Genomic DNA, 27,901 nt, shown 5'->3' with positions numbered 1-27,901 from the left:
GGGTAACACAAGTTATTTTAGACTGTTGACTGTAAACAAAATGTCATGGATACATTACTGCAAACTTGTTATTTTTTAATATTACAGAGTTCCTTTCTCTTTATTTTTTTACTTATTTTTTGTTATGTCATTTTGAGGTTTTTTTTAAACCATACCATCACAAAAATATAATTATTTAATGATTGTATTGTACACCTCAGATCTTCATATATATATATGTTTTTCTTTTGTGGGTCCAATAATTTTTCATTAATATGTGTTCTATGAACTGGAACTTGTCCTATTGAAATATCATTCATAATATGCTCAATAAAGCCGTGCTAGGTCATGGAAAATTCCCAGAGGCATTTTAAACAGATTTCAAACTTGTGGCAAAATAAACAGAAATCCAGCCAATAATTAATAATAAATTGTCTCTAGTGAATCTTGATCACCTCACACAAGCCGGGTCCATTTATCTCCTCATGCTGAAAACCCCTCCAATATTTTTTAAAAGGAATGTCAAACATATTAGATGGTTCTTGGAAGCCAAGAAACATCAAATATTGTTAAAGCTTTACAGAGTGGAACTGCTATTTTTCTTTTTCATACTCAGTACAATACTTAGCATTTAAAGCAAAATCTGTGTGTTCATAGAACTGTTTAACCTCATTTTTCACAATTAATTTTATAATTATATAATATTCAAATAAAGCCTAGTATAGGTCTGAATACAATTTACTTAAAGTAGACTGCAGTACAATGCAAGCTCCACTTGTAATGTCCAGGCCGTGCAAAAATCAGTGGACGTTAGTAGTTCCAAAATGTACTTGTAAAGTATAAAGTTAGAATTATTACTTCCCTTACCCTTGTAAGTAGGTGTTTACAAGCAGTGGAATGGTTAAGGTTATCAGGCTACCCAGGTGAGAGGGGGTTAAGTAATCTCAGTGTTTTCCCAGGCTTTTCTGGGCTCTGCCCCCCCCCCTGTGCTGTAATAAATAAGGGGAAGCCTCTGCACAGGGGTCGCTAGAGCTGCGAAGAGCTGGGAAGAACAGAGAGGCAAAGCCAAAGCATGTAACCACCAACAACATCTGGAAGATATGGGAGCTGCCTCTTATGTATTCTCACCTCGGGGAAAGTATGCACCAGGTAGCCTGGAATCGTCTAGTTAGTTAGGGAAGGACTGTGATCCTTGCACTGTGGGACTGTATCATGGAAATTTCCAGTATAGGTTATCACTGGTTCATGCCTGGTCTAAGGTTATTCAAAGAGGTGCATGGAGGTACATGTCGTATCAAAAGAACAGAGCCTATAAAGCAGACACGGGACTGAAGATGAAGGAATGGAGGCCACCACAAAGGGTTAGCTTAACAGGAGAGTTGGAGAAAGTGTGTAGTTGCTATGGGCAACCATGAACTGGTGGGGATGTATAGCAGCAAGACAGCGAAGAGTTGTACCTGACGTGGGTGACATGTCCTCCGGTAGTGAGGGGGTGGATGCTCCAGCTCCCTCCTTAGTGGTTGGTTCCCCAAAAACAATAGGGACTGAACTTGTGGTACGGAGACCCCACAAACCTAACCGCATGTAATGGGAGAGCTGAAGGAATTAATTTTGTGCATGCATGAGGTCTGTGCTAGTGCACAGGGGGGACCCCATTCTGTCACTGGGAGTGAGGTCGCAGAGTTATGCTGGACTGGTGGAGCAGGGCACAGGCTCAGCGGTGTCCCCCTCTAAATGCTACATTCAGAAAGCGAGGTGTGCAGCAGCATAGAACAGAGTGTTTCAGAGAAGGGATCTGTATGTTGCTACACAGCTGCACAAGGCAGCTCACCTGGGATACCGCCTTAATGTTGACTTTCACATGGCCCTGCCTGGTCCCAGGCTTTGGAGAGCGTGTACTTGAGTTAGGGACACCCACGTGCAGGGCGAGGAGGCCCCCTAACACACCCTTGTTTCCAGGGCTTGATGCCACTATTTTTCTGGTGAGATTCTTAGAGAATTATGAGTATGCCAAATCCCCAGAGCTGGGCTGCTCTGAATTTCCAAAGATCTCACTATAAGGACCAGGATGTCACTCTCATCTCTCACCTGCCTTGGGTGGAGGACAGGTCAAAGAAAATTATAAAAATCTAACTTTTTTCATTACAGGTATACTTTATAACTACCAAAGGTCGGCAATTTTTACAGGGTGAGGGTGGCTTGCATTTTATTGGTTCCATTTTAAAGGGAAACAGTCATGTATATGTATAGTCTTTATAGATTTTGTTCAAATTGGCATCACTAGGTCCCTAGGGGTACCTTTAATTTCTTGCATGTCGTTTTCTTGTATTCAGCTAATAAAAATAAAAATCAGTGATAATTATTGTGTCTTTCTTTCTAAGATCCTGAAATTGTGAATGGGATATACTGGTCGGAATCATTAAATAAGGTTTTTGTTGACAACTTTGACCGAGATCCATCCCTTATTTGGCAATATTTTGGAAGTGCGAAAGGTTTTTTTCGGCAGTATCCAGGTAAGGAATCAATCACCATTGTAGTAAATCGTGTATACCAATTTTTTTTTGTGTTTTGTACGACATGTATTGATTAAAATAGCGTTTCAAAGAAAATATCCTGGGTGCTTTATTAAACCCTCTTGTACAATAATGAAAAATGTCATGCTTTCTAGCAATGACATCTCCAGTGTTTGTACTGTATCAGTACTATTGATATTGTGTTATCTTACTTACACTGCACGATTATGGAGTTCTGCAAGCAGTCTGAGGCTTGTCAATAATATGTCCTTAGTGTATAGATTAAAGCAGAGTTGCAGCCAACAATTTTTTACTTGTAGTGAGACTAGGGAAGGGTAAGAACCCCCACCAGGATTTTATTGCTGCCTGTGCCCCTGCCGGTATTGTGTATCATCACTTTTCTTGTGGTAATCAAGACAGAAAGCAGGGCTAATCTCTCCAATCTGTCCAACAGGTACCAGCCACGAATCTGTGTATATACTGTGTGTGTATATATATATATATATATATATATATATATATAAATAAACATCAGGTGGGTTACCCTCTTCTCTTTCACTCCTTGTTCAATCAAGGCACCGTCAAGGTGGACTCCCAAACTTCCACCGTAAATAGATAGAAAAAAATGCGAGGAACGATGCTTAGATGCAAAAAGTGTCCTTTTACTGAAAATCCTTCATTACATAATTCAATTGCAAACAAGCAAGCCACTGTACAGTTCCGAGCGCAACTCGCTCTTCGTCAGGCTTTTCTGGCTGTGTGTGAAAAGCCAAACCACATCATGTTCTCTTATCCACACCCGGTCCAGTTCACACCTGTGTTCACTTAACTAATTACCATAAACAAACTATCTATACACATTCAAATACTAAACCCCACTACATAAATCCAATATAGTAAAACTATCTTAGATTTCCCCAATATAAAGCTATTCGCATCAGTTTCATCATCATTATATATAAATCTTCCATTGATATAATACTATGAAGTGAATTAACTATCTCATATATTTAAATATAATCTTTCCAATCATTTGTAATAAATACAGTAATATTCTTGATCATGTCTCAGATCTCCACATAGATTCCAGCTGATATTCTATTATCTAATATTCCCAACGGAAGTTCTTTCCAATCGATCTAAAAGAAATGTGATATAACAAGACCCGGTTATAATTGCTTTGTATCTCATATCAAATCTCTATACAAATAGGTATAAATCATAATCCTTGTTCATACCGTCAGGATGCAAGGATTGTAATTTATTGATCCACCAAACCTCACGTTTTTTTAATTTTAAAATCCTATCACCCCCTCTTTTATCGTGAGGAATCTCTTCCAACACCATAAATCGTAGATCAGTATCTTTGTGTCCCATCTCAGAGAAATGACACGATACAGGAAGGCCTTATTGGGGATGTCTGATCGTGCTACGATGCTGTGCAATACGATCTTTGATTTTTTGGGTCGTCTGAATATGCAATATTTCAGAATTACCTGACTAAACAAAAATTGACATATTTTTTTAGCATTATTATATCCTCAGCACGAAGAACAAAACCGCTATTCATTGGGTCAGTCTTATACATTTTTTAAGCATTTTTTGAATATCTATTGTATCCATTTAGCAGACTAGTTTCCAAAGAGAAGAAATGGCATAAACTGAATTTGTAATCAAATGCATCAGTTTACTAAGCTGTATGAGTTGTTTGAACCATATTTGATAGTGTGTTTTACAGTCATTTTAACGTCATGACATGTCAAATGTTGAGTTCATCTAACCAAAGGGTAAATAGGTGAGTAGATGCTATTCCTTTGCATGATAAGAGTATTTAAAGCAGAACTCCAGCAAAAACTAACAAGATCAAATTGAATATCCCATTAAAGTATAAATTAAACAAGCAGGTTTTGCTGCATTTTTCAACCTGAAAAGCGGCATTAAAGGGGTTGTAAAGGTTTGTGTTTTTTCACCTTAATACATCCTATGCATTAAGGTGAAAAAACACCTGTCATTGACCGCCCGCCCCTTTTTACTTACCTGAACTCTCGAACTTGTCCCACGGGGACGCGCCGTCTTTCTGCTAGGGGGTTCTCGGCTGTTGATTGGATAGATTGATAGCAGCAGAGCCATTGGCTCTAGCTGCTGTCAATCAAATCCAATGAAGCGGCCGCCGGGGGGGCGAGTCCTGAATTCGGCATCTATTGACGCCGAATGCTGGACTTGGGAGCTCGCCCGCAAGGTAACCCCTCGGGAGAGCGCTTCTCCCAAGGGGTTATCTGATGCGTGGAGAAGCCAAGAGAGCCGCCGAGGGACCCCAGAAGACCAGGTTCAAGGCCACTCTGTGCAAAACGAGCTGCGCAGTGGAGGTAAGTATGATAATATGTTTGTTATTTAAAATTTTTTTTTTTTTTTACCTTTAGAGTCACTTTAAACCCAAAACCAAAAATGTAATATATTGCAGCTTACCAATCATTAGATGTGGTGACTGCATTAGTTTTCTTTTTTTTAGGCTTTTTTCCCTCTGTTTTTACCCGAGGATCTGGCCAGTAGCACACCTCCTGTATTACAGTGCCCCCAATCTGGACAGCAGCATTGTCATCCTCGAGGGAGGGAACTGTTAGAAGCCAATTGAAGCCAAACTCCAGCTCACACTTCATAAGTGTGAGCTGAAGTTTTAAAGAAAACAATCTTTTTTCTTATTAGGATAAAGGTTTTGCAAAGAAATGAGAGCTGATCATTGGAAGTACCCCTGTCAGTAGTAAATATGTAAAAGTAAAGTGCAGTGCTAAAATATGAGTACAATTCTTTTGAATAAAATGTACAAAAATAAATAAATGTCCATAAGTAAAAATATGGGGACCAATGTAGGCCCCAAAGTGATAAACCAAAAAGTAGTCCAGTGAAAAAAACAATCCAGGTGTATCGATACAATAATATATCAGACTGTAATTGTCACATAATTAGTGAAAATTGATAGAAGATCCACCTCCAAAGTCACCAGTCGCTTGCCTCGAACGATTGAACTCAGATAGGTGTACACCTAATGAGTCAATCAGGCTTTTGTGAGGTACCAGAGATGGCTCAGGCTCACAGCAAAGGCTCAATCTCCAGGGGGTGTTCAGACCAGTGGATATCAGCAGATAGGACAATATATAGGGCAGACAGCCCAACCATTAGATATAGAAAGAAAAAGGAGGGCACATAGCGTAATTCCATATGAAATGAATGAAATTTAATCAGAAAATATACAGGTTACACTTACATTTCCAAAGATAAAAACAGCGCTTGTAAGACAGTAACAGCAGAATCAGATAGACTTACTGAAGCGTTTCGCCTCAACAGGCATCATCTGGGGCATCCCAGATGATGCCTGTTGAGACGAAACGCATCGGAAAGTCTAACTGATTCCGCTGTTACTGTCTTACAAGCGCTGTTTTTATCTTTGGAAATGTGAGTGTAACTGAATTGGTAAACTGCAATATCATACATGTTTACTTTTTGAGTTTAATGCTGCTTTAACCACTTCAGCCCCAGAAGGTTTACACCTCTTCATGACCAGACCATTTTTGCGATACGGCACTGACAATTGTGCAGTCGTGTGATACTGTACACAAATGAAATGTATGTCCTTTTTTTTCCACAAATAGCGCTTTCTTTTGGTGCTATTTGATCACCTCTGCAGTTTTTATTTTTACGCTATAAACAAAAAAAGACCAGCAATTTTGAAAAAAAAACAATATTTTTTACATTCTGCTATAAAACATATCCAAAAAAAATGTAAAAAATATAATTTCTTCTACAATTTAGGCCAATATGTATTCTGCTACATGTGTTTGGTAAAAAAAAAATCCCAATAAGCATATATTGATAGCGTCTACAAACTATGGGATATTTTTATGGAATTTTTATTTATTTTTACTAGTAATGGCGGCGATCAGTGACTGCTACATTGCTGCGGACAAATCTGACACTAAGTGACCCTTTTTTGGGGACCAGTGACATGAATACTGTGAGCAGTGCTAAATAATATGCACTGTAACTGTACTAATGACACTGGCAGGGAAGGGGTTAACATCAGGGGCAATCAAATGGTTAAATGTGTTCCTAGGGAGTGCTTTCTAACTGCGGGGGGGGGGGGGGGGTGCTTGTACTGTAAGAAGACAGAGATCCGTGTTCCTGCTTCTTAGCTCAGCTGTCACAGAATGGCCTCCTGCCTTGACTTGCACATGAGCGCCTCAGACTGGGAAGAGCAAAATCACGTACAGGGACGTGATTTCACGCAGAGAGTCCACCCTGCTGCAGTAAATGCTCATGGGATGGTCCAGAAAATCTAGATCTAGAGCTATGCCCCCTCCCCCAGACTACTTCTTTTCTACCACTAGATTGCACCCACTAAACAAAATTGAACCCATTACCTTTTGAGCCCAGCCTGTGACTGCACAGTGAGAAGATAAGCAGAACAATGATCAGCTCACCCCTCTGTCACTCTGCTTTCTCCTCCTATCAGCTTGCACTTACTCAGCAAATAAACAGAATGTTTCCTTGTGCTGCTTCTTCCTCTCCCACTCCAGCCCTGCTGTACTGGAACTGCCAGAGGCTAATCCTAGGATAAATTCTGATACTTACACTGTTGCATTTAAAAACATACATTTAATTACATATGTTTGTAGTTCCCTAAAAGCTGCTTTTGTCCAAACCTGACTTGGATAACAAATAGTGTACAGTTTTTTTTCTCAAATATAACCCTGATCAAGGTGGTGTTCATACTTGTATTTATGTAGGGTGGTTTAAAATATAATTTTTTATTATAGTTTAAAAAAATACCTTCTGCTTTTCTTTTGTCTAGGTATTAAATGGGAGCCAGATGAAAATGGAGTTATTGCGTTTGACTGCAGAAACCGAAAATGGTAAGTTGCCTTGTAAGACCCCTTTACAGGGCTGCTATTGTACAGCAGATGAGGTTATCTCCTCCACAAAACAATACAAAAAAAATAACTAACTGTTTTTACTTCTGTCTGTTATTTCTTAATGCAGGTATATTCAAGCAGCTACCTCTCCGAAAGATGTAGTGATTTTAGTGGATGTCAGTGGGAGCATGAAAGGCCTTCGTCTAACAATTGCAAAGCAGACTGTATCCTCTATTCTGGACACCCTTGGAGATGATGACTTCTTCAACATAATTGCTGTATGTTGCCTTTGTTCCTCTTGCTGTCTTCTTTTAACATCCTTCTCTTGTGCAACCTTTTAAGTGGATGCGTCTGGACACCTGCAGGAGTCCGCTGAGCGATGTCAGCACTTCAAATGCACTAATTTCTGCATTCAGTCAATATTAATTTAAGTGATAAGTTGAACTCTTGTCCTCCTTTCAAAGGTCCCATTGACAAGTGCCCTAGTAGGCATCACAAAGAACAATACTCATAGCTATTTCAGGCCAGGGATTGTTACTGTTCGTGTATTATTGGAAAAAGACATACAAAACAGCAGGTAAAGCTGAGAAACAAATTAAAGTTAAGATGAGTTTTCTGTACTTTTGTACTTCAAGGATAAGTTCATTTTCAATAAATATGTTATGTATACATTGCCTTGAAAAAGTATTCATACCCCTTGAAATTTTCCACATTTTGTCGTGTTACAACCAGAAACGTGAATGTATTTTATAGGGATTTTATGTGATAGACCAACACAAAGTGGCACATAATTGTGAGGTGGAAGGAAAATAATAAACGGTTTTCCAATTTTTTTACAAATAAATATCTGAAAAGTGTGGTGTGCATTTATATTCAGCCCCCCTGAGTCAATACTTTGTAGAACCACCTTTCACTTCAATTACAGCTGCAAGTCTTTTTGGGGATGTCTCTTTCAGCTTTGCACATCTAGAGAGTGACATTTTTGCCCATTCTTCTTCTTTGCAAAATAGCTCAAGCTCTGTCAGATTGGATGGAGAGCGTCTGTTAATAGCAATTTTTAAGTCTTGTCACAGATTCTCAATTAGATGTAAGCCTGGACTTTGATTGGGCCATTCTAACATATGAATATGCTTTGATCTAAACCATTCCATTGTAGCTCTGGCTGTATGTTTAGGTTGTTGCTTGCTGGAAGGTGAACCTCCACCCCAGTCTCAAGTCTTTTGCATACTCTAATGCCCCGTACACACGGTCGGACATTGATCGGACATTCCGACAACAAAAACCATGGATTTTTTCAGACGGATGTTGGCTCAAACTTGTCTTGCATACACACGGTCACACACGGTGACGTAAAACACAGTCACCGGTCTGAACACGGTGACGTAAAACATGTACGTCGGGACTATAAATGGGGCAGTAGCCAATAGCTTTCATCTCTTTATTTATTCTGAGCATGCGTGGCACTTTGTCCATCGGATTTGTGTACACACGATCGGAATTTCCGACAACGGATTTTGTTGTCGGAAAATTTTATAGCCTGCTCTCAAACTTTGTGTGTCGGAAAATCCGATGGAAAATGTGTGATGGAGCCTGCACACGGTCGGAATTTCCGACAACAAGGTCCTATCACACATTTTCCATCGGAAAATCCTATTGTGTGTACAGGGCATAACAAGTTTTCTTCTAAAATTGCCCTATCTTTGGCTCCATCCATCTTCCCATCAACTCTGACCAGCTTCCCTGTCCCTGCTGAAGAAAAGCATCCCCACAACATGATGATGCCACCACCATGTTTCACGGTGGGGATGCTGTGTTTAGGGTGTTGTCCAGTGTTCGTTTTCAGCCACACATAACATTTTGTTTTTAGGCCAAAAAGTTTAATTTTGGTCTCATCTGACCAGAGCACCTTCTTCCACATGTTTGCTGTGTCCCTCACATGGCTTCTCGCAAGCTGCAAACATCTTAGACTTCTTATGGCTTTCTTTCAACAATGGCTTTCTTCTTGCCACTTTTCCATAAAGGCCAGATTTGTGGAGTGCATGACTAATATTTGTTCTGTGGACAGATTTCCCCACCTGAGCTGTGGATCTTTGCAACTTCTCCAGAGTTACCATGTTCCTTTTGGCTGCTTCTCAACAATGCTCTCCTTGCCAGTTCTGTCAGTTTAGGTGGACAGCCATGTCTTGGTAGGTTTGCAGTTGTGCCATACTCTTTCCATTTTCGGATAATGGATTGAACAGTGTTCCTTGGCCTTCATGATGCTGTTTGTTCACTAAGGTTCCCTAACAAACCTATGAGGGCTTCACAGAACAGCTGTATTTATACTGAGATTACATTACACACAGGTGGACTCTATTTACTAATTAGGTGACTTCTGAAGGCATTTGGTTCCACTAGATTTTAGTTAGGGATATCAGAGTAAAGGGGGCTGAATACAAATGCACGCCACACTTTCACATATTTATTTGTATAACATTTTGAAAAACATTTATCTTTTCCTTCCACTTCACAATTATGTGCCACTTTGTGTTGGTCTATCACATAAAATCCCAATAAAATACATTTACGTTTTGGTTGTAACATGACAAAATGTGGAAAATTTCAAGGGGTATGAATACTTTTTCAAGGCACTGTATATTGTAAGGATCAGCATCAAATGCAGGGCATGTCAAGATGTCAGTCTACTCACCAAGAAGCATTTCAGAGCTTTCTGACCAATTTTTCTGTCTCAGGACGGCATAAAAATATTGTAGTTTCCCATGGAAGGGTATATTTTTCAAATATACATCAAGCTCAGAGCTTTTCCTTATGACTATGTTTCTTGCCGTCTCTTTACTAACAGGCAGGTCTTCCAGACCAACTTTCTGCCTGGCTCTCTTTAAGCTGTTGGCTGGTTTTCTCTCAGGGCAACTATACACAGCACAGTTTCCTCTTGTTCAGACCTTTGGCTTAACGCGAGAAATTCAATTGAATTGAATGTGGATGGAAGAATCTCCACCACCAGCTATTGTATTCAGCCGCTGCCTGAATACAATGGAGGCTCTGTACACTGACTTCTATCAATCTGGATGGTGCTTGCAGGGCTACCCATGGCATGGATTTTGTTAAATTCAGCAAGAAATTCTACTGAAATTGGAGCCGTCTATGGGGGCCTTCAATCCCAGAAGCCCCAAGAGACCTAGTCTAACCCCTGTCAGTTTGAGTCACAGAGAATCTCTCCTGACAGTCTTTCAGTCAGACCTCCACTATGTACAAAACATTGTCTGTTCAAGTGCAGACAGGCCTGGACACACACATCTAGTGTTTCCCTGTCACACACTGTCCTATACACTACCCTTGTCTGAGTGAAGGATCTTTCCAATAATGAACATAGTCATCAAATGGCCTCTGTGTCAGAACACTTTCTGGGACTCCCAATTCAACTGCCCAAAATAGACAGATAGTTAAATAGATAGACTTTTTGGGCAGTTGAATATGCATAGCCATTGATATCATAAACAAAGTGTAATAAAGTGATTTGTGCAACAACAGGTACCTAAAATCGAAAGAAGCTCTGGACAGCCGCACTCCAAAAAAGTTTTTGCCTTTTATTAAAAAAATCGTCAAAAATACATGTCACAGCAGAACGGACAAGAGCTTACGCGTTTCACACTACAAACAGTGCTTAATCATAGCTTAAAGTGATTTGTGCAACAGCAGGTACTACTTTTAAGTAGAAGTAGTACCTACTGTTGCACAGATCACTTTATTACACTTTATTTATGATATCAATGGCTATACATATTTATTTAATCCATATTCAGCACTATATTTGATTGGCTGCTTGCTTCTCTTTGGCAGTTGGCAGTGGGATGGAATCCAATGGAATCCAGGCACACAAGCACATGATGATGATGATCAAGATCCATAGGCTACAGTGCTAATCCTTGCTGCTGCCTGGGGTATCCTCTTCATCCATTCCTTCTCTCTAGTCTCTCGTGACTTGTCTCTTCTCCTCCTCACGTCACGTGACATCACAAACCACGTTTCGGGAAGAAGATGATGCCGGCCTCGCAGAGGATTGTAGGCAGAGCATTAGGCTCCACCTCCGCCAGTTACCCTCCCTACCCTCTACGTGGACCTGGCCATCGACCGTCATGGGGGCGCGCGCCTGTAGCTCCCCTTCCTAGGCCAAGTAACCATTAGCAAGTGCCGGCGCCACACTCCAGCAGGCCAGCCGCGGCGCGGCGCAGTGGCCGCGAGAGCCATGAGGCGACCGCGGGGGGACGGGTGGGGTTTATTTTTCATGCGTGGGGTGGCTTTTTTGCCGCCCCCCCTCCCATGGCGCCCATGGTACTTGCCATGGCTGCTAAACCCTACATACGCCACTGAATGGGAGCTGAATGTTAAAAACAAACAAATGGAATGGGGGTCCTGGCCACTGCCCTAGGGAACTTGGGTTCCCTAGGCAAAAAAAAAATACTTAGAAACATTCTGTTTGGCAGGAAGCAGCATTTTTATAAATGCTTAATTTGAAACATTAAAAAAGCAAACATTCCGTTAAACAGCATGCCTGGGGGATTCCCTAAACCTGCTTGTGAAACCCTCTAAGAAGGCCCAAGGGAGAACATTGACTTCCCAAGGTCACTCCCTAAATATTTATACCCTCTCCAAGCCTGCACCTCCTAGTGGTTTGCCAGGGAGAGATAAATATTTCTAGCTCTGATTAGTGCAGCTCTCATTTTATATTGCCAGTGGCACCAGCAACAAGTATTGGCAGCAAACAGAAGCTAACTGTAACCAGAAACTGAGAGAAACATAAAAAAAATGAGCTGTCAATTTATCTAATTTGACTGCAGAGTAGCATTACTTCATAGGACAGGATGGTTACACAAAGAAAAAATGACATCCCCCAGCGTAGTTCTTTTTGTCCTTTTATCCTAGATGAGGGTCTCATATAGATGCTAATGGGTATGGTTTTAAGGGGAAACCCCACTAATCAAATGAAGCAAAAGCATGAGGTTCTCCCTAAAAATCCACACCAGACCCTCATCTGAGCATGCAGCCTGGCTAGCCCGGAAAGGGGAGGACAAGTGTGCAACCCTCCCAAACCATACCAAGCCACATGCCCTCGAAATGGGGGCTACCTTGCCCCCATGCTGATGAGGACAAGAGCCTATTCTCTACAACTGTGGCCTGGTGGTTGTGGGTGTCTGCTGGTGGGGGACTTATCGGAATCTAAAAGCCCGCATTAACGATAAGGAGGCGCCTGTATACCAGCCCTGCCATGTAAATGAGCAAAGGGTACATAGTACCCCTTTTCATTCACAAAAAAAGAATGTAACGAGTAAAAAACAAACATACAAGTGTGTTTGAAAAGTCCTTTAATAAAAAAAAAATCCAAAATGTTCCCATCGTCAATCGTCGTTGCACTTGTGATGCAGGTCTGAATTAATCAACATGCCCAAGGCCCGCAGACCTGCCAAAGAAAAAAAAATCCCACTGCCAATGCACATCTGTTCCCATCACTTCCCTAGGCTGAACAATAGTTCTGGTCCCTGGTCCCCGCCACTAAAGTGTAAACAAAGAAGCAAGGTTTTCTGGGTACTGTCATTGACCAAATATGGACGTGACCATATTTGGTCAATGACATCTGAGGGACTACCATGCCATCATTGACCAAATGTATTGACATTTCTAGGCTAGAGGAACTTAGTACTGCTTGGACCTTGAAGAAGGGGACATACCCCGAAAGCTTGTCCTGAAAAATTGTATGTTAGTGCAAATAAAAAAAGTATCACGGACAGTACTCAATTTTCTCTAGGCTAGAGGAATAAACACCACAGTTATCAACTCACAAAATGTCTGTCAGGATCAACAGGTATTTATTGAAGAGATAACAACATAGTTTCAGTGATGTATTTAATAGACCAAAAGGGAGCAAATAAAAGACGTTTGCACACACTTTAAGCTACCGGTATGCTTTTGCAGTGCAGAAGAAAATTCAAGCTTACTAAAGATGTGCACTCAAACATAGTCAGGCCATGTTTAATGAAGATCTTACATTTGATAACTGAACCCAGGACCCCAGTACAGCATCTTGTGGCTCAGGAAACTCAGCACGTATGTTATCAATTTTCATGCTTATTTCCCACCACAAGTATTTTATGCAAATAAACCCCTTTCCACATAAACTATTAGCTCTAGAGATACTTAAAGTGTCTCATTTGGTCAAATATCTCTCTTATTAATCTTTAATTACTCAGTGCATAATTAGTCGGAGTCTTATTATTGTGAGACATAATTACAATGAAAATTCCATATCTTTTTAATTTATTATATTTCTTTAACAAAGCCAATATTTATCATTTACATGAAAGATAGTCTTTAGGTTATATCAATCAGTTATCTGGGTAATTAAGGTAACTAAACAGTTACATGAACTGTGTAATTAACATTATTATCAGATTTAGGATTGTTACCGACAATGCAATGGCAGCATCCCAAAGTAAAGGGATTACCAGAGCAAATATATATACTGTACTAATATGTACTAGGCAGACTTGCCACCTTAACATTTTTTTTAAGACTTTTGCTCAAAAATGTGTAACAAAGTAGAACTCCAATAAGAAGGGTTAGAACCTTTTCCTGATTTCTGTCAATTTTGGATAGCGGAAACACTAGTAAATAAGAGCAGCTGAAACAGATTTTCAATGGATCAATCAAATTATCACTAAGCACACTGGCACTTATTCAGCAGCACTCCGAAAAACAGGGGCGCCCTTAAAAGGGATGGGGGCAAAAATGAGAGTGCCAAACAAATAGCCAAGTCCAAAATTTGTAAAGTGAAACTACAAGGCATCTGAGCATCACAAACTAAATGCAATAACATTCAAAGCAAATTCACTTTGAAAGACACCCCCCTAGAATCTCTGGCCATGACTGTCTTGAATAAGGGCAGATGATACATGTAGCATTTACTTCCTGGAACCCATCTGCCCTTAGTTCAGGTATGCAGACAGGGGTCTCCAAAGTGTGGCCCGTGGGCCAGATGCGGCCCTTTGCTTGTTTTTATCTGGCCCTTGGATCACTATTTCATCCGCTGATACCAACAATGGGGCATAGTTTCCCTAAATTCCCCACCAATGAAGGGGGTACATTTCCTCCCAATGACACCAACAATCTGACACATTTCCTCCCAATGACACCAACAATGGGGCCCAATGACATCAAGGACGGGGCACAGTTCCTCCCACTTACACCAATAATGGGGCGCAATTACTTTCATTGAACAAACAATGGGACATTATGTTTTCCCACTGATGTTGGGACCTTTTCTACTCCCACTGGCAACAGTTTGGCCCTCCTAAAATCTGAAGGACAGTAAACTGGCCCTTTGTTTAAAAAGTTTGGAGACCCCTGGCCTAGGCCTATAAACCGGGAAGTAATTGAAGAAATGTAACAAAGTTTAAAACATGTAAATATAATATGCTTTCCTATTTATTTAATAATGTTAGAAACATGATTAAAAATAGTCAATGTTGATTGGGAGAGTGAAGATAAAATTGGTTCATAGCAGAAAAACTCCAATGTGTTTCGAGAACAAACAGTCTCACCCTTCTTCATGGCTTAGGCATTTTGGTTGTGCTTAAAATGACTCAGAAAAGCAAATACCAGATACTGTGGTTTTCTGCTTGGAACAGTTTCAAAAGGCAGGTTAAAGTGGTTGTAAACTCTCCCCCAAAACTTTGTCCCATGTAAATCAGCATAAAAAACCCTAATGAACACTGCTTGTAGATACCTCCTTACTTGCTTAGTATTGTTGTAATCCTTTTTGTTCTTTAGAATGACATCACTGAGCATACCCATATCTCCCCTGATTTATGGCACACTCTGTGGGCTTGTCTGTCTATTATCAGGACTTCCTACGGCACAACACTGAAATCCCACAAGACTGCATAATCACTCAGAGCTTCCTACTAGACCTCATGTAACCATGTGACATCACATGGAGTGTAAACCTGGGCATCAGACAGCATTACTGCAGTCTTATCAGCTGAAGCTGATAAGACTGACATAGGCAAACACTAGATAATCGGCACAAGTAAATACTATGAAATAAAACAAGTCAGCTATGAGCAGGGAAGCAGGGTTGCCATAGAAACGTTGGATTGAGAAGGAGGCTTGGTTAACAGTACAGGAAGTGCTCAATGTAAGGGCGGAAATACACTGTACTGTGGACTCAGAAAACAATACTTAAGATGGCCTTGCCTTACCCCTGGAAACAAGTTTTTTAAAGTTTCTTTAAACAATAAGTAATGTGTGATTTGGGCTGGATTACAGTGGCTATAGTTTGATAATTACTTATCATAATGGACTAAATGAAAAGAAGCTTCAGAGTGGGAGAGTTTACTTCCTCTTTAAGCCAGTGTTAACAAAGGCAGGAAAAAAAAAGATAGCAGTAAGCAATGGCAGCCAACATTTTTCTATGGGAGTGTTGATCCCAATGGTCCCCCACAGCCTTTACTGCTTACTCTTGGTGACACTTAGACATTACAGGAGATAGCAGTGACTTGAAGGTCAGCAGGAGGAAACCAGTGAGAGCTGCAGAGGACTGTGGAGATCCATACTACTAGAAACAAATAGGCTACCATTGCTGACTGCTGTGTCTTCATCTTCTGTATTTAAAGAGTTAGTGAAATAGAACAAACATACAAAATAAAAGTTTGAGTGTAGTCAGAACTTCTTATCTATAGCCTTGTTCTTGGTCATTGAGTCATAAAGTACTGAACCCCCTAAAATCGCCATGGTAACCAGGGAACTAGCACTTTCAGAGGGAAAAGTCAGCACTGACGGCCTTCATAATTTCACATTACAGGTTTTTCTTTAAAGCCTAAGTGCAGCCAAAGTAATATTAAAACACAAAAAAAAGGACAAGGGACATCATTTACAGTCAGTAGTTATCTGTTACCAGTAGTCTCTGGTTATGTAAAATCCTCCTCCCACTGATGGAGTTAAAAACACCCCCATTCATGGTAATACGATTTTTCCAGTAAGGCTTTGCTTACAGTGGAATGTGCACCATGAGCCACTTTATAATGCCTGTTTCTGCAGCTCACATTAATGTGCTGTAAATGTGTACTGTGGTGCATTGCGATGCAAAGTTAACTCCTTCAATGCATATCTACAACTTGCTGTAACTTACCTGCGTGAAGGGTACCTATGCTCTGTGTGTTACACTGAACTTAAAAAATGAGTGCAGGAAATAGGTTGGCAGCTCATTCATTTTGAATTGGTTAAATTGGCTGAATTGGCTTCGGCACAAAGGAATGCATGCACTGCAGAGCACTGCATTCTGGTGTGACACATTTCCTAAAGCTAACAAGAATGGCTTCTTAGAGATGTAGAGCAACACAAAAGAAAACAGTTTGTGATGGGGTAGACTATGTGCATGAGGACCTTGGCCAAAGAATAGCACCGTCCAGATGTCAACAATGTGCATGTACCTCTGATGTGCTGTGTTGATGTTAGAATGTGTTTGATGCCTTATCAAGAGAAAGTTGTCTTTGGACAGATTTACTTTCACTTCCGAAAGTGAAGGGAAATCTCCCTGACCCTTGGGCAGCAGGAAAATACCAAAACAAAAGCTGACAAGGGTTTTAATCATTTGCTAATCATTAAACAAATGTCCTGGTATTCATTATAAATTAAAATTGAACTGTAGCCATCCGTAAAATGCCATGTAATGCATTTGAACCAGTGTTTTTTTTTTAGCAATATAAGCCCTCACTCATATGGAACACTTTTACCCCCATCCTGCCCTGGCCAATTTTCAGTTTTCATCGCTGTTGCAATTTAAATGACAATTGCGCGGTCATGCAACACTGTACCCATATAAAAGTGTTATAATTATTTTGAGACAGATAGAGTTTTCTTTTGGTGGTACAGTATTTACAAACCACTTTTTTATTTTTTGCTAAACAAACGAAAAAGGATTGAAAATTAAAAAAAAAAAAACTAAAAAGTTTTCTTTGTTTCTGTTATAAAATTTTGCAAATAAGTAATTTGTCTTCTTCGCTGATGTGGACTGATGAGGCTGCACTGATAGGCTGCATTGATGGGCACTGATGAGGCTGCACTGATGGGCACTGATAGGCTGCATTGATGGGCACTGATGAGGCTGCACTGTTGGGCACTGATATGATGCACTGATGGGCACTGCTAGGCTGCATTGATTGGCACTGACATGATGCACTGATGGGCACTGATAGGCTGCATTGATGGGCACTGATGAGGCTGCACTGTTGGGCACTGATTTGATGCACTGATGGGCACTGATAGGCTGCATTGATTGGCACTGACATGATGCACTGATGGGCACTGAGAGGCTGCATTGATGGGCACTGATGAGGCTGCATTGATGGGCACTGATGAGGCTGCACTGATGGGCACTGATATGCTGCACTGATGGACACTGATATGCTGCACTGATGGACACTGATTGGCAGTGATTGGGCTGCACTTATAATCAGGGCACCAATGATCAATGCCCTAATTATCAGTGTAAATGTCCCCTGTCACAGGAAAGCCGGTTATCAGCTTTCCCTTCCTCAGACAGTGACAGTACTGAGGAAAGGAAATGCCAATAACCGGGATTTGTTTAAATGTGATCAGCTGTGATTGGTCACAGCAATTGTAATACATAGTATTATAAGAACTTTCTTTACCACCCCATGCCCCTATTTCTTTCACTCACTGTATTTTTTCTAATAAAAACTTGCTTTTGTTTTATTATCCATTGGTATAGATATAGAGAAATTCCTTAGAACTAGTAGCTAGAGTATACTGCAGAAAAATTAGCGACAGAGCAAACATTCCAATGTGAAATAGAGGCAGGACACTATGCTCAGTCATGTCTCATTGCATGGATCCATACAATACTGTACATAAAGAATGTTTATCCAGTTTTTGGTTTCTTGCACAAATTGCACAGTTTATGCTTTAAGCCCCTGGTGCCCAAAACGCAGTCCTGCCTAGAGCAGCACAAAACCAAAATACACCACTGCTCACATGCACATGGTATATATAAGCATATCATAGCATAGCAAGTGAGAATCATCTTCAGGTCTGCTGTAGCCAACCATCTTCAGGTCTGCTGTAGCCAACCAATAGTGTGGAAGGACCAGGCGGCGTCTGTGATGGCTGACACGTTTCGAGGGAGAGCCCTCTTCTTCAGAGCCAAAGTAGTGAATCACAGACCATTCTTTGCAGTACACTTATATACACATGTCAGGCAAAGTCCACCCAGGTAGACTTCACCTCCCCAGGAAATTGGGGGGAGGGGGGATACTCCTAGGAGACATCTCTATGTAATTGCCCATATTACAAGAAATGGTTACCAACTTAAATGCATAAAAATACATTTTTCTCATACCGCTTGCCTATATGTACAGCATAAAAAATCACTATGAGGAAAAAACATTGGTATATACAGGTATGTTCATGTAATCTATGCTAGTACAATATTATAAAATGTAGACCAAACCTGATGCCTGTAGGTATCCTGTTTAAATGTCTAGTTAGTGAGTCCTACACATCCATCTGTAAGATGGAGTTTGGCACCCACTATATGCTGGGGTATCCAGTAATGAGCCCCTGGGTGGACTTCATAGAATGGTCTGTCATTCACTACACTACACTACTGTTGACTACAGCAGGCAATCAATCTCACTTGCTATGCTATCATATGCTTAAATATACCGTGTGTATGTGAGTATAACAATCGTTGTCTTTTAATCAAAATAAAATGTATTTATGGCAATGCGCTAGGTCAGTGCGTCATTCACTTGCTATTGTTTTACAGTCCCAAAAATGTACCAAGCCCACACTCTATGACCCTCATTTCCTCTATTAGGTCTGCATTTTCTGACAGTCCTCTCAAGCATTACATATATTGAACATTATGTGCAGCCCTTTGGTGGGGCCAGGGGCTTCATAAGTTGACAACCACTGCTCTAGGCTTCTGTTCTATTTTAAAAGCAATCTGTTGTAGTCAATATCTAAAGTAAAAATGGCATATTTTACATAACAGATCCTAATTAACTAGTACAATAAAGCGGAAAAAATGCCCTAGTGCGGTGCACTTATAAAAAAAAAAGGTTGGTTAGATGAATTCTGATCTGTACCTGTAAAAATAAATCTGGTAAAGGGTAATATAATTCATTGCAAAGTATAAAATTATGTTTTTGTTTAATTCAACCCAGATACTTTGTTAAAGTGGAAGCTGACCACACTGTTTTTTTCTGAGCTCTCTTTGAGCACTGCACAAAGCGGTGTAGCTCAATGTGAACCTCATAAAGAATTTTGCAGATTCTTATAAGTACATAATAAATAATCTCTTAGTTTATGTATGGTGTATTTATATATGTATTTATATTTATATATATATATATATATATAGTGGGGTTCAGCTCAAGTGTAGTGCTTCCAATCTACTCACCAATGTTCATTTAAGGGTTTTCTTTTACCCAATGCTATTTTACAGAAAAGTTTACAATCAAACAAAAAGTTTACCCTCGCAGGTATTTTCAGCATCACAACAACACAAATAGAATTGTTTTGGCCTTCTGGACTGTGTAGCCTCTGAGCCTGTTTCGCACAGACTCACTGCTTAATCCCACTCAACCTTGAACTTAAGACCCCTTTCACACTGAGCCGCCCCGGGCGTCAGCAGTAAAGCTCTATTCTTAGAGCCGCTTTACCGTTCTTTTAGCGGCGCTATTCTAGCTAGCTAGCCGACAAGGGGTTAAATCCGCCCGAAAAACGTCGCTGCAGTGACGCTTTGCCGGCAGTTTAGCAGTGCTGCCCCATTGTTTTCGGTGTATTCACCGCTCCTACACTGCTGCAAAAAAGTTGTTGGCAGGACTTTTTGTGACGCCCTGCCAGTGCAGCGCCCCAGTGTGAAAGCACTCAGACTTTCATACTGGGTTTGCAGCTGAGGCTTTTTTCAGGCGCTTTACAGGCGCTATTTTTAACGCTGGAGCGCCTGAAAAATGCCTCAGTGTGAAAGGGGTCTAAAGTAGAGCTAAAGTCAAAACTATATTTTCATTTTGGACATAGCAAGGAAAGATTATAACCCTGTCAGTTTGTTTGTTTGTTCTTTGCCATCTTTGCCCTATTGGGGAGATTACCCTTTTTTTCCTGTCCCATAGCCAAAACAGGAATTAGGAGGAAATCCCTCCAAAATGAGGAAATCCTAGGTTGTCACCAGTGTCACCAGTCCACGTTGGAAGATTTCCTCCTCTATTACTGTTTAGGGGACAATCTAAAAATTTTGATTTTCTTTCACTTTCCCTGTGATAATAATAAACACATAGAGGGGGTTAATCCGGGTACACACGGGCTGAATGTTGGGAGACAATGGCCGGTTAAAAAAAAAAAAAAATGTCCGACATTCGTCCCGTGTGTATGTCGGTCTGTCCGACTTCTGTCATACATGCATGCTGAAAAACCAGCAACCGACTAACTTCCGATCAGCACTCTCAGCCAATGACAGAGAGTGCTGATTAGAGTGTTCTGATGGAGGGGCTGTCCCCCTGTCAGAACACAATAGCTCAGCAGGGGGGAGATCGCTGAACTAACCTTGCATGGTTAGTACAGCGGCTCCAACCGGAGCTGTCAGTTTACACACAAATCGAATAGTGTGTAACCGGGTTTAATCTCCCTAAGGAGACACAGACAGTAATACAAATTTGACAGATGTTCTAATACCTCTCCACTTTATCTGAAACTAAAAAAAAGTTTGTTACACTTTAACAAACTCCTCATATTGAGACTGTACAACTCCTTCGAACACTGTCTCTCTCTTTTAGGTGTTGGCCTGGTCAGATCACCCCTCCTTGATGCCAACAAATAGCCCTGTAGACAGATGCACAATCAATGTACTGGTTGTCCGCAAAACCTGGACCCAAGATTGGAGACTTCATCCTTCACAAGTCTCTATGAAGCCTCCCGACCTCATACACATGGGCTTTGCCACTTGTAGTCCCTGGGCCATGTGTGTATGCGAATTAAGCTGCCAGGTGTTGAGTGCAAGCAGCCCAATTATGTCTATACGGATACAGCAGCTGCACAGACACAGCCACTCGCCCTAATTTGACAGTCATGCGGGTGAGTGGCTCCAAATGCACACTTTTTGCATTCAGGACCGCTCACCTTACAAACAGGAACCGTATAACTGTCAGGATCACAGGTGAAAATAGAGGGAAAAAAAAAACGGAAAAAAAAAGAAAACTAATACAGTCCTACATCTAATGACTTGTAGCTTTCAATATATTAAACTTGTGGCTTAGACACACTTTAAAGCATGACATAATGGAAAGTGTTAAAGTGCAGCAACACGACGCAACAGTGTGAATCTGTGCTCAGAAAGTGATGCTCATTCAACTGGTATTTGTATCGCAAAAGTCTTTGAAAGTTGAGAAACGTGTATGTCTATGTAGAGATTCTTGTAACACTGCCTCCCTCTTTATCTTTTCTTTTAACAGTACAACGAAGATATTCAATATGTAGAGCCTTGCCTGAACGGAACTTTAGTGCAAGCAGACAGAAACAACAAAGAGGTAAGCCTAATTGGGTATGAAAATGGAAAATATATTAATTTCCAACAAAGAAAGCACACAAAAAGAATTGATTGTTTCTTAGTGCCTTGCTAATAATCTAAAATGAATTTGAATAAAAGAAATATTTGCAGCATAAATTAGTTAATTGAAATGTTTTAATTTTGTATATGTGGAAACAAAATTATTATGCTATGTTTTCCAGAATAAATCAAATATATTTAATGAGGTTTTACTTTGATGGGATTACCTAATTTTACCTCTCATTGTTATGGAAGGGTTTGGTAATGGCTGTAGAAACATCTGTTGAAGATAAATGGTAACAGTCATAACTACTGGAAGAGGAAAAAAGGAAACTGAGAGGGAAAAGGTTTGTAGAGACCTGACAATCACACTTTTATGAGCCCTCAGTCTCTTTTTTTTTAGCTGCAAGAGTCACCACTCATCTAGGAAGGCTTTCAGAAAGTGGAGTGTGTCTGTGGGAAATCAAGATACAATTTGTGAGGTCAGATACTAATGTTGGATCAGAAGGCCTGACTTTCAATCAACATTCAAGGTGTTCAATAAGGAGACACTAGGGGGGGATTTACTAAGAAGAAGGCACTGCGCCAGTTCATACATTAATTGGTGCATCAGAAAACTCATTAATTGAACGTGCAAACCGGCGCACATTGAAGTGCAAAGAACGATAATAAATACCCGCATATGTAAACTGCAACTGGTGCTAGGGTAACTGCGGTATTCTCTTTGATAATAGCGCACGTCCAATACAGTTGGTTAATTTAATCTCATTGGATGTGTCTTGTTAGGCAATTAGTAGGTGTTCTCAGTTATTTAACCATTTTGATGCTAATCTCACTCCTATCACCAGCAATTTTTATGGAAATTAATAGTAAAGCAGATGCAGATTTCCAGGACTGGACTAACAAATGTTTATAGTGAAAGGCAACTGGTGTTTTCTATTAAACAAGGTCTAAATGGGCCATTGACATGCATCACAGTTGAAGGAATTTGTCTTTGCAAAGTTAAACTTAATGAAATCCTTTCTTATTTTTTTCTTGGGGATAGAGTGCAGAGGGATTAGTCTTATCAGTTTTTGGTGATGTCTGCACCCCTGATAGGGTGAAGACACCTCCCAAATTTTGCCAGTTTCTCCTTCAAATGTATTCACTTCCTGTCACATAGCCAAACAGGAAGTGAGGGTAAAACCCTACCAATGTCTTTCCTTGGAGACACACAGGTCAATCTAAATAGTTTCCCCATTAGGGAAATTGCACTCTAGCATTTTGCTGTGTTCACCCCAAATTTTTAGGTTTCTTGGACTTTGGGGTTTATTTACTAAAGGCAAATCCATGTTACACTACAAGTGCACTTGGAAGTGCAGTTGCTGGAGATCTGAGATGGACATGCAAGGGAACTAAAAAAAACAGCATCTTTGCTTCTACATGATTGGATGATAAAATCACCAGTGCTTCCCCTCAGTGAGTACACTTGTATTGCAGAGTGGATTTGCCTTTAATAAACCCCAAAATACCTAATAATTTGGGGTGTACAAAACAAAGTGCTAGAGTGCAATTTGCTTAATGGGGACACTAGTTAGATTGACCTGTGTGTCCCCAAGGAAAGAAATTGGTAGGGTTTTACCCTCACTTCCTGTTTGTGACAGGAAGTGAAGCGAATTTTCAGAAAAGGGACACAAAGCTCAACCTAAGAAAGACCAGCAGGGCTTCTAACACTCCCTTGGTTTCCCTCAAATGCCCACAATTAGAATAGGATTGTTTTGAGCTAGATTTTAGCTCAGTGCTCTAATTCAGTGGTTCTCAACCCTGTCCTCAAGAACCCCCAACAGGCCATGTTGCAGGCTTACCTTCATCTTGCACAGGTGCTAAGTACTTGAGGACTGAGGCTGAGAACCACTGTGCTAAAATGGAAAATTGAATACTTTCCTCTCTGTAATTTTCCTTTTCTGGTATCCTCCACAATCCATGCATATGCTACCATGAAGGCACCAGGAATGTAGCTTTTAGACAAATCACACTTTTTTTGCCATGCAAATCAGCCTAGTTAAGCTGCAGCTGGGAAATTTGTTGCATGAAAATTGTTTGGGGGTAAGAGTGTAAAATGCATTACTTGAATTGATCATGCATCTGCAAAACTAATTATTAACAAAAAAAAACATAAAACATAAAAATTTGCTTCAAATTTTTTTGGTCAACAAAACAGGACTTGGAAAAGAGCAAGGAAAGCAAAAAACACATGTATGTTAATTTGAGACACTAACAGAATATGGTTTTGAGGTCTGATCATTTTGCAGAGGAAATTAACAGGAGTTTAAAGGACTGCGCCCACAAACGGACAGTCTCTTAAGGATTTAAACATTTAGTAGTCACAACAGCTTGAGGACGATTTTGCAAAATAAAGCAGCACAGACAATTAAATCAAAGTGAAACAAACAACCTACAAACAACACAGATTGACAACATTAAAAATATTTCAGTGAAAAATATCCCCCCCCCCAAAAAACAAAACAAAAACAAAAGTAAAAGTAAAAAATACTTCCTCTAAAACACATCTGTTTTGCAAAGGCATAACAAACAAAATACAAAGAGAAAATACATGTGTTACAAAGTCTATAAGGAAACCCAAATATATCTCTTGACACACACACATACATACGGCTTTAGAGAAGACTTACAAATCTACATTGCGCATACTAACCACATACTAACAACGCCCTAGCCAAATACACAGCAAGCCAGCCCATGAAAGGGGGGTGAATGCTTGGGGGCAGAAGGGACTCAGGCACCCCAAAAGTCAACCACTTTCTTCCCATATTCCGGGTGACAAGGGCCTCTTCCACACAACCCTAGGCTGGGGTTTTGGGGGGCTGCAGACAGGGGGCTTTACAGAGTGTGGAAAACCCATTTAAACTAGTGGGTACAAGGTGCTTTGTGGTTGGTTTTGGGCTGAGCCCAACGTGCCCCAGAGGCAGCCAGCTATGTCAAGTGCCTGTGACCTTGTATGGTTCAGGAGGGGGTTGGGCAATCGCTCTTCTCGCCCTTTCCTAGCTGACCCTGTTGTATGTGGTTTGGATTGGTGAAGACAGCTTACAGCCTTTTGAGAATAGAGTTGAGTGTGGAGTTCCTCTTTAAAAGCAAAACCTAGCCCATGGAAATCCAAGGGGTTAGAGGGGGGAGACAAGAACATTGGGGAATGCAGTGTGGAGTTCCCCTTTAAAAGCAAAAGCTAGCCCAAGGAAATTATATGCATTAGAGGGGGGAAGGTTAAATTTCCCTTTTAGGAGGAGCTAGAGGAGCGAGAATCTTTTTACATAATTCTAACAAGGTGCATGTCACATGTTGGCAATGTAACATGGCCTGTGTGCAAATCTCCTTAAAAAAATACATGAAGGTGAACCAAAGTAAAAAAAAAAATTGTCAAGTTTAGAGGTGCGCCTGTTCAACCCACGCAATTGCATCTATGTTGCTTAGCATTTACTACGTTTTTGGCCATGCAGTGAACAAACGCATGTGAACAGCCACTTGCGCATGCGCACTGCTTACATTGATCTCACGCAGTTCTAAACGTACTTGCAGGCACAGCGGGCTTTCTCTGAAAAAGTTACTTTCTCATTCTATTTTGGGCATATTTGTTACTTGGACAGTTGTTATTAAACTTCCTCACATCACCCCATAATATTGGCACCTCCATCTTCTGTCAATATTGAATTTGAGATGCCGTGCACCATGTCCATAGTGGCGCACAGATTGCATTCTCCCATGTGCCGAGATCACTATAGTAAATGGGGGATTCGCGCTCTGTTACCGCTGCACCATTTCATAAATATGGAAATGTACTACTGATGGCGCGCGGCTTTCATAAATCACCCCCAAAGTCACTTCTGCCAAAATGTTATACCTCTTAGCATTTTTTTAATTTTAGTTTCACGTTAAAGAACATCTAAAAGAGACTGGGGCTGGACACTGCTTGCATTCTCCTTCACTTCTCTCTTGACATCTACATAGAAGCAGGGATGAGGTTTGGGTTCAATGCTACATGGGTTTGAGCCTTCGAGATCCATCCTGCAGGGTCAGAATTTGTGATACCTGTGAATTTTTGTGCAGATTTGCACATTTTTAAAAAAACATAATGTGCCTCATGGCTGTGTTGAACTATAGCCAGCAGACCTAGGAGGGCCAATGAGGGTCATGTGGATGAGCAACTCTGCTCACTTTAAAAGGGGGCACAGAGCAGCCTCCGTATCAGTGAACTGGAAGCTGCTGTAGGAAAAGGATAGGAAATGCTGACAAACTGCATATGGAAAGATTAGAATCAGTTAAGAAGCTGTACTGTAACTCTGTTTGGGCAATCAACCACTATCTATTTTTTATTCCTATTATTAAGGGCTTTTTTGTGTTTCATTTTATTAAGTGATTGATTTGAGGTCAGCAGTCCTTTTAGTTGCTGTCCCGTCCAGAATAAACTTTTTTTTTTTGCTTGGCTATTATTTCAGGGGGTGGTTTTTTGAGCTTTCATTTATTTTTAGATTGTTTTTTATTTTATGTTGCTAGGGTCTTTATTTTAAACTGCTGCCCTGTCCATGGCAACATTTTTTTTTTTTTACTAAAGTCTTTTTGGGCTTTTGTTTCCGAAGTGGTATTTTAGGAATATTTATTTTCTGTTTTATTTATTTTTATATGTTGAAAGAGCCTTTTTTTAAGTATAGGGTACTTAAAGTGTAACATTCACTGGTTACTGTTGGTCTTTAAAGGGGTAGTAAACTCTGTACAACCACTTGTACCTACAGGTAAGCCTATAATAAGGCTTACCTGTAGGGACTGCAAATATCTCCTAAACTTGCATCGTTTAGGGGATATTCAGAGTGCATGCAGCCGATGACACCATCGGCACATGCACTCTGAAGGTCCGGCTTACAGCGACCTTCAGAGCCCGTGCCGGAAATGTCACCTCCTGCGTGCATGCGCGGGAGTGATGTCATTGCGCCCCCCAGCCACTCATGTAGGAAGGAAAACTGGAGGAAGATGTCAGCCATCTTAGCGGTGACATTGCGCCGCAGGAGGGCTTCTAAGGTAAGTTTCTCATAATGTGTTAGTATGCATCTCACACTAGCACATTATGACATTGCCTTGCAGGATTCCTTTTTTTTTTTTTTTTTAAGCACCAGCAGTTTACCACCACTTTAAGGTGCCTTCCAGCACATAGAGTAACCAGACATTCCTGAAGCATTGTACATACAATGAGAATACCGGACCAATAATTGTCTGTTTTTTTTTTTGGTTTTTTTTTTTTTTACATGCTAGTCTCATATCCAAAATGAAGAGGTTACTAAACATACGAAAATGTTTGTACGACAGAATACAACTTTGGAAGTGATGTAATGTGTTGTATTGTATTGTAATGTATTCTTTTGTTTCCGAGCATGCGTGGTCTTGCTCTTCTGATTTTATTCTGATGAATACTGTACCAATTAAACAAAAATCGTACGATCTGATATCGTACGTGAAAAAATTTCGTGTTTGTCCCTTCGGATAATTTTGAACTGTTGTGATGGTTCTTGTACATATTGTATTGTATTGTACATATTGTATTTTTCATTCAATTTTCTGATCGTTTGTACTAGACTTAATAGAAGTGGGGCTATGAGGTGCAAGGAGGGAGGAGGCTTTGTTTGGGATATCACACTTCATAGCGTGACAATTCCCTAGCAAGTTCAAAATGCACATATACAAGTGAATAAAAAAATAATTTACGGAAACAAAAAATACTGCAAGTAAGTACTTAAAATACCTAATTTTTCTATGGTTTTCCGTGCACTTTTATGAGTCTTGACATGGTCTCTTTAAGAAATGTGTCTTAGTTGGGACCATTAATTATCACATTTTTC

The 27,901-nt window shown here is 40.4% G+C and overlaps 1 protein-coding gene across 3 annotated transcripts in view; it reads left to right on the top strand.

Annotated features, from left to right (window-relative positions):
• CACNA2D3 (calcium voltage-gated channel auxiliary subunit alpha2delta 3) overlaps positions 1–27,901 on the top strand; it is a 1,508,837-nt gene that overhangs the window by 690,045 nt on the left and 790,891 nt on the right. For all 3 annotated transcript variants that reach the window (XM_073592282.1, XM_073592284.1, XM_073592285.1), the window contains 4 exons: positions 2,361–2,492; positions 7,339–7,399; positions 7,527–7,677; positions 21,925–21,999. In XM_073592282.1, coding sequence (XP_073448383.1) covers positions 2,361–2,492; positions 7,339–7,399; positions 7,527–7,677; positions 21,925–21,999 — 419 coding nt within the window. The remainder of the gene's footprint in view (positions 1–2,360; positions 2,493–7,338; positions 7,400–7,526; positions 7,678–21,924; positions 22,000–27,901) is intronic.

This window comes from Aquarana catesbeiana, linkage group LG07 (assembly GCF_042186555.1).
Source record: "Aquarana catesbeiana isolate 2022-GZ linkage group LG07, ASM4218655v1, whole genome shotgun sequence".
In the NCBI taxonomy this organism is placed as follows: domain Eukaryota; kingdom Metazoa; phylum Chordata; class Amphibia; order Anura; family Ranidae; genus Aquarana; species Aquarana catesbeiana.
Note: the sequence above shows the minus strand (reverse complement) of the source record. Positions and strands in the feature narration are given on the sequence as shown.